This window comes from Myotis lucifugus, unplaced genomic scaffold (assembly GCF_000147115.1).
Source record: "Myotis lucifugus unplaced genomic scaffold, Myoluc2.0 scaffold_38, whole genome shotgun sequence".
In the NCBI taxonomy this organism is placed as follows: domain Eukaryota; kingdom Metazoa; phylum Chordata; class Mammalia; order Chiroptera; family Vespertilionidae; genus Myotis; species Myotis lucifugus.
In genome coordinates this window covers 2674707-2681760 of record NW_005871086.1, presented here as the reverse complement: position 1 = coordinate 2681760, position 7054 = coordinate 2674707, and the positions used below count along the sequence as shown (strand labels likewise).

The following is a 7054-nucleotide window of genomic DNA, read 5'->3' as shown; positions in this document are numbered from 1 at the left end:
GTTTTTAAAATTGCCTTTCAGAACCACAAGAGGGCAGCAGCTTCCTGAACATGAAAGGCACTCAGGCATTATTCATAAGCAAAGGGATGATGCCCTTATAAAAATGTTCAAAACTTTAGAGATTTGCTCTGACCAGGTGGCTCAGTTGATTAGAGTGTCCTTACATCCACTAAAAGGTTGCAAGTTGGGGCATATACGGGAAGCAACTGATGTTTCTCACATCACTGTTTCTCTCTCTCTCTCTCTCTCTCTCTCTCTTCTTCTTCTCTCCCTCTCTTGCTCTCTCTTGCTCTCTCCCTTGCTCTCGCTCAAAAAATAAATAAATAAAAATATCTAGTGAGAATTTTTTAAAAACTTTAAAAATTTTATTTTAGCATCTTGCCCCAAATGTGTATGGGACCACATTCAGTATTTTGTTAGAAATTCTAAACAATGAGTGGAAAGAAATTCATGCTGGCAGGTGGAGATAATGTATTTCCCTCTCTTCCAGATGCTGTCCCAGAAGAGGTGTTAGATACAAAAGAGAACAGTATAGAACCTGACTTACTCCTAATGTAAATCCTGCACCAGGATGGAAGGAGATTCTTACCACAATGCAACTACTGTCAATGGCACCCCAGTGAATCACCAGCCTTTGGAACGCCATGGGTTGTGGGAAGTCATCACCATTGCAGCTGTGACTGCTGTGGTCAGCCTGATCACCACTGTGGGCAACGTCTTAGTCATGATCTCCTTCAAAGTCAATAGTCAGCTGAAGACGGTTAACAACTATTACCTGCTCAGCTTAGCCTGCGCAGATCTCATCATTGGGGTCTTCTCCATGAATCTCTATACCACCTACATCCTCATGGGACGCTGGGCTCTCGGGAGTCTGGCCTGTGACCTTTGGCTGGCACTGGACTACGTGGCCAGCAACGCTTCCGTCATGAACCTTCTGGTGATCAGTTTTGACCGTTACTTTTCCATCACAAGACCCCTGACGTATCGGGCCAAGCGTACCCCAAAGAGGGCTGGCATCATGATTGGCTTGGCCTGGCTGATCTCCTTCATCCTCTGGGCCCCAGCGATCCTCTGCTGGCAGTACTTGGTGGGGGAGCGAACGGTGCCTGCAGATGAGTGCCAGATCCAGTTCCTCTCGGAGCCCACCATCACTTTCGGCACCGCCATTGCTGCCTTCTACATTCCTGTTTCCGTCATGACCATTCTCTACTGCCGAATCTACCGGGAAACAGAGAAGCGGACCAAGGACCTTGCTGACCTCCAGGGCTCTGACTCTGTAGCTGAAACTGAGAAGAGAAAGCCAGCTCACAAGGCTCTGCTCAGCTGCTTTGGCTGCCCGCGGCCCACGCTGGCCCAGAGGGAACGGAGCCACGCTTCCTGGTCATCCTCCCGCAGGAGCACCCCTGGGAAGCCGTCCCAAGCCTCCGGCCCAAGCACTGAGTGGGACAAAGCTGAGCAGCTCACTACCTGCAGCAGCTGCCCCTCCTCAGAGGATGAGGACAAGCCCACCGCTGACCCTGTCTTCCAGGTGGTCTACAAGAGTCAGGCCAAGGAAAGCCCACAGGAAGACTTCAGTACTGAAGAGACCAAGGAAACTTTTGCGAAAGGTCAAGCTGAAAAAAATGACTACGACACCCCAAAATACTTCCTGTCTCCAGCAGCTGCTCATAGACCCAAGAGTCAGAAATGTGTGGCCTACAAGTTCCGATTGGTGGTGAAAGCAGACGGGACCCAGGAGACCAACAACGGCTGTCGCAAGGTGAAAATCATGCCCTGCTCCTCCCCAGTGTCCAAGGACCCTTCCACGAAAGGCCTGGATCCCAACCTCAGCCACCAAATAACCAAACGAAAGAGAATGGTCCTTGTCAAAGAGAGGAAAGCAGCCCAGACCTTGAGTGCCATCCTCCTGGCCTTCATCATCACGTGGACCCCTTATAATATCATGGTCCTGGTTTCCACCTTCTGTGACAAGTGCGTCCCCGTCACCCTGTGGCACTTGGGCTACTGGTTGTGCTACGTCAACAGCACTGTCAACCCCATTTGCTATGCCCTCTGCAACAGAACCTTCCGGAAGACCTTTAAGATGCTGCTTCTCTGCCGATGGAAAAAGAAAAAAGTGGAAGAGAAATTGTTCTGGCAGGGGAACAGCAAGCTCCCCTGAAAAGTTAATAACTCCCCTCAAAAGAATGACCATCATCCACTTCCCGATTCCGGTTTGTTGATGTTCAAAAAAGACATCTGTCACTTCGAGTCCCTGAGAACTTTGTAAAGGCTTGAGGTCTGTGGCCCAAAGAAAGGAGTCACACCTGCCACAGTTGCTGCCCATTGAATTATTCCTGTCTGTGACTAAGGTTGCCTGATGTCACAGGTGTTTGCCATTGAAGTGAATGGGCTTGTGGCTTCACAGGCGGGAGGCATGCTGGGTCACGGTGGACAGTGACTGAGGGGACCTTTGTCTAACCTTCTGTGGGGAACAGCAGGGACCGGTTGGAAACGTCTCCCCTGTGGAAACATGTCATAGACTTTTGTGCAGTGTGTATGTGTCTATGAAGTTGTCTTGTGTCAGTGAGAACCAGGGAATGTAAGTCAGTGTTACCTGTCAACAAGAGTGGTATTCAACTGGCTTCTAAGACTTTCTTTATAAACCGATCAGTATTTATTTACAAAGTATTTATTATACAGCTATTATGTGTTCTGTGCCGTGGTATGTTTTCCTGTCCCTACACCTGAGCAAAGCTCTTGCTATTCCCTTTTACAGCTGATGCCAATTCCTGGTATCCATTGAAATCAAGCTGGTCCCCATCCTTCCTTTCAGAATCCTGCGTGTGGAAGGACCTGAAACCTGATCACACCCAGTCCTAGAGAGGGGACTTTATTCTGCTAATAAATACGGTCCAGTCTCCACAGTCACTTATTTTAGGTTTTACCAGGGGGGGATTTTCCCTTTTTTTCTTAACAAATATTGTGCATTCTATTTTGTGCCCATGTAAACCCATTTATTCCTGTTCTGTTCTTAGGAAGACGAGTTGTAACACAGTGCTTCACTGATTAAAGATCTTCTCCGGCTATTCCTCAGGGTTCTCTTAAACTGTTCTCAGTGGTCTTAAGTTCTAATCTCTTTGCAAGGCAAACCTGAGGCAAATTGTGGAAAACAAATTTGGTTTCACCCCATGCTTTTGAACTTATTCCTTGGTCCTTTAGCAGGCCCCCAATTTCCCTCAGTTCACACAGACCCCAGTTCACACCCAGGCACAAGCAGGTCACTGTGGAGCCTCCAGCCAAAAGTGGAGGGACAGCAGGGGAAAGGTTTTATTACTTTTTAAAAATAGGTCCTTGAATCATGGTTCAGAAATGACTTACTTACTCATTCCTCTCCAAATTCATGGTCAAAGGTGAGATGTCCAGAAAAGTACAGTTGAGTCCACTGAAGCTGGCTATGGCCATTAAAAAGGAAAGATGAGGCTTTAAAAAAACAAAATGTAGGTCATAATAATGTATGAAAATATATCAGTTATATCTACATAACATACAGCAGTGGTTCTCAACCTTGACTGCACATTAGAATCACCTGGGAATCATTTTAAAATCCTGATTTCTGGGCTTCATCCTCCAGAAATTCTGTTTCTTTGTTATTAATGTTGTGGCCCCACCCCATAACAAAGAAACAGAATTTCCGGAGGATGAGGCCCAGAAATCAGGATTTTAAAAAGATTCCCAGGTGATTCTAATGTGCAGCCAAGGTTGAGAACCACTGCATTAGAGTATCAGGATTATTCAAATCCAAATTTAATTGAAATCTGTGTGCATAAACAAACTGAATCTAAGATGTTTCTTTGATAATTTTGAAAATAAACCAATGTGCAAGAAATTGAAACTATAAAATAGTGCATATAATTAAAGATCCACAAAGAAAGCAACAGTGCAGTTCTGAGGAGAAATTTAAAGATGAGCCCGACGGGTCTCCTTATTTAACCTGTTGACTGTATCTGCAGTGTGTTTAAAAATCTCTAGACTTCATTTCACTGAATATAGGCCAGTTCTTTCTTAACCTCCTTTGCTAAGGAGATGTAAAAATAGCTGGCTTAGTTATCCTGGGAATTAGGCATGTACTTGGGCATGGGAGAGCTACATACACCTCACACCTGAAGAGCAAGCCTGCCTCTTACAAAGTCCCAAGAATGCTCCAGGGCAGCAGAAGCCCAGGGCGCCCCTCCAGCCCTATAGGGACCCAATGTTGAGGTGTAACATCTTGGAAGCGATGTAGCTGCTGAGCCTTTGTGAGGGCAGGTTGACACCTGCCACGAATTTGCTAGAGACTCTTAATTGGTTCAGTTCTCCAGGAGAGACGCTCCCTGGCCTATGTGATGCTAACAGGGTGTAACTTCATGAGCAAACCTGCTCCACCAGCTCTAGATAAGCAGTTGGGTGTTTTAGGTTAAGGCTTTGGGTTCCCGAGAAAAATGAAAATCCCTCCAGAATAACCCACTTATTCACAGGCCACTTTAAGCCCACGTTGGGCATTCACTGTTCACAGAGAGATAAAAGAAACAAACTAATTCAAACGAAAGAATGCAGAACTCGAAGTGGGGACGGGTGGCGGAGTGCAAGGTACACTTTCACACTCCACAATAACCTGGGACTTTTGTTCATCATACGTGAAATTAATGGAGAGGCCTATGCTTCCTTATCACTGGCTTTTTAAAAATTTATTGGGGTGACATTGGTCAACATGCTTATCACTGGCTTTTTAAAAATTTATTGGGGTGACATTGGTCAACATGAACATATAGATTTCAGGTGTGGATTTCTATGTTATAACATCTGTTTATTACACTGTGTACCTACTACCCAAGGTCAAATCTTCTCCTGTCCCATACATTAGGACCCCCTTTTGGAGACAGTAAGTTTTGCAGACTACCTATGCCCTTTGACATAGACCAAACTAAATAAATGAACAAATAAATGCCCAAACCACTAGAGGGCACTAGCATTGGGCCTCTGGTGGGATCCTCAGAATGAAGGCCCAATGGTAAACGGCAGGAACCTGGGTGGTGGGTAGGGTGTGCTAACTTCAAATCTTTGACCTTCTATGCCCTCCAACTCCCAAATTCTTCTATGATAAACTGTGTACAGCTTTGTTTGACTAGTTACCTACTGGATGCTGCTATGTTGCTAACATCGTGTTTCTCTTTGGCTGTGAATTTGATGGCTTGTTAAGCAATCTCTTTTCAGTACAGTTTTTGGTTAAAGCATTTTGTCAATGTTCCTGTCTCTGCTTTGCTCCTTTGGTGAATGTCCTTTGAGGGAGTTGCTGATGTTTGGCTCTTTGTAATTGTGAAATCTGTACCTAATCTCTGGATTGGAATATCCAGTTGTCTATTATAAATACTGGAATTGTAGCAAAGGATGTGGGGACTGGGCTGCTTTTTTGTATTGTACAAGCATCATTCTGGAAATTAAAGAAATTTAACCACGCAGTAGTCCAATACAAAGCATCTATACTAATAAAAGCCTATGTGGTTGTCACGCCCTCATGCCGTGATGCCCTCATGACATAACAATCCATCACCAGGAGGGTGAGTGCAGGTGGGCGAGGCTGTGTGCGCAGGAAGCCTTGGAGGAGATCCCGGCGGCTCTGGCTCCACACGATGAGGCCAGGGTCCCACAGCGTGGGGTCCCCCAGCTCTGGCCTACCTCTTTGGGGCAATCCATCGAGGAGCCCCAGATGGTTGGGCGGGGCCTACCTCTTTGGGGAGATAGAGAGTTAAAAACATTGATGAGAGAGAAACATAGATCAGCTGCCTCATGCACACCCCTTACTGGGGTTGTGCCCGCAACCAAGGTACATGCCCTTGACCGGAATCGAACCTGGGACCTTTCAGTCCGCAGGCCGATGCTCTATCCACTGAGCCAAACCAGTTAGGGCTGGCCTACCTCTTTGGGGCAATCCATCGAGGAGCCCCAGATGGTTGGGCGGGGCCTACCTCTTTGGGGAGATCGATCACAAAGCTCCTGCACTGTGAGAGGGCACAGGCCAGGCTGGGGAACCCCCACCTGAGTACACAAATTTCGTGCACCAGGCCTCTAGTTTAAATATGAAAATGGTCTCAGGTTAGCTTGATAGATCCATCTATATTAGAGATCCCACACACATTTGCATGGCCTGGCCATTTAAGAATGGATACACATCCCTCTTTCTACCTCTGTGATTTCCCCCTTTCCTCTCAGTTACCAATGACCAAATTAAGATGAAATAATGATGACAAGATTCCTGGGACTAAAATGCTTCCCTTTCCCTCCAGGACAAGGGAGGTGGGGCAGACCCCAAACCACAGCCCTTTAGCTGGTACAGACCCTGCAACAAAACAACAGCAGCATTTTCTCTTCAACTGCTAAAAAGGCTGGAGCCCTAATCATTTCACCCCCATTGTAAGTGATACCAATTCCCATCCGCCCCCACCCCCACCCCCAGGACATCTCAATTGTAAAGAGTGAGATTACACAAACTTTTACCTAATAAGGACCTCATATGGCAAGTGGGAGGGAGAGGGGAAATACATTTTTTAAGTATCAAAGAAGGAACCAGAAGGAAATTAAAAAACAAAAATTTTCAAAATAATTTTAAACTTAGAGAAAAGGAACAAGAATAGTACAAAGAACTCCTATATCCTTCACCCATGTGCCCCAACTGTTAACATTTTGCCATATTTGTACACTCGTGTGTGTGTGTGTGTGTATGTGTGTGTGTGTGTGTGTGTGTGTGTATGTGTGTGTACCCACACATATTTTTTCTCAACCACTTGGAGAAAGTTGCAAACATTGTGTCCATTGATCTCTAAATACTTCAGTGGATATTTCTTTTTTTTTTTAATTTTTTTTTATTGCTTAAAGTATTACAAAGGGTATTACATATGTGTCCTTTTTTTTCCCCCGCCCTTGACAATACCCCCGGCTTCCCCTACCCCCCAGTGTCTTATGTCCATTGGGTTATGCTCATATGCATGCATACAAGTCCCTTCAGGTTGATCTCTTACCCCCCCCTCCCTCCTGCCCC

General features: G+C 45.8%; 1 protein-coding gene across 1 annotated transcript; it reads left to right on the top strand.

The window, feature by feature from the left end:
• Window positions 1–496: 496 nt before the first annotated feature.
• On the top strand, window positions 497–2578 carry CHRM5 (cholinergic receptor muscarinic 5). Its single transcript, XM_023752839.1, has one exon. The coding sequence runs from the start codon at window positions 572–574 to the stop codon at window positions 2159–2161; it is 1590 nt and encodes a 529-aa protein (XP_023608607.1). The 5' UTR covers window positions 497–571; the 3' UTR covers window positions 2162–2578.
• The last annotated feature ends 4476 nt before the right edge of the window (window positions 2579–7054 follow it).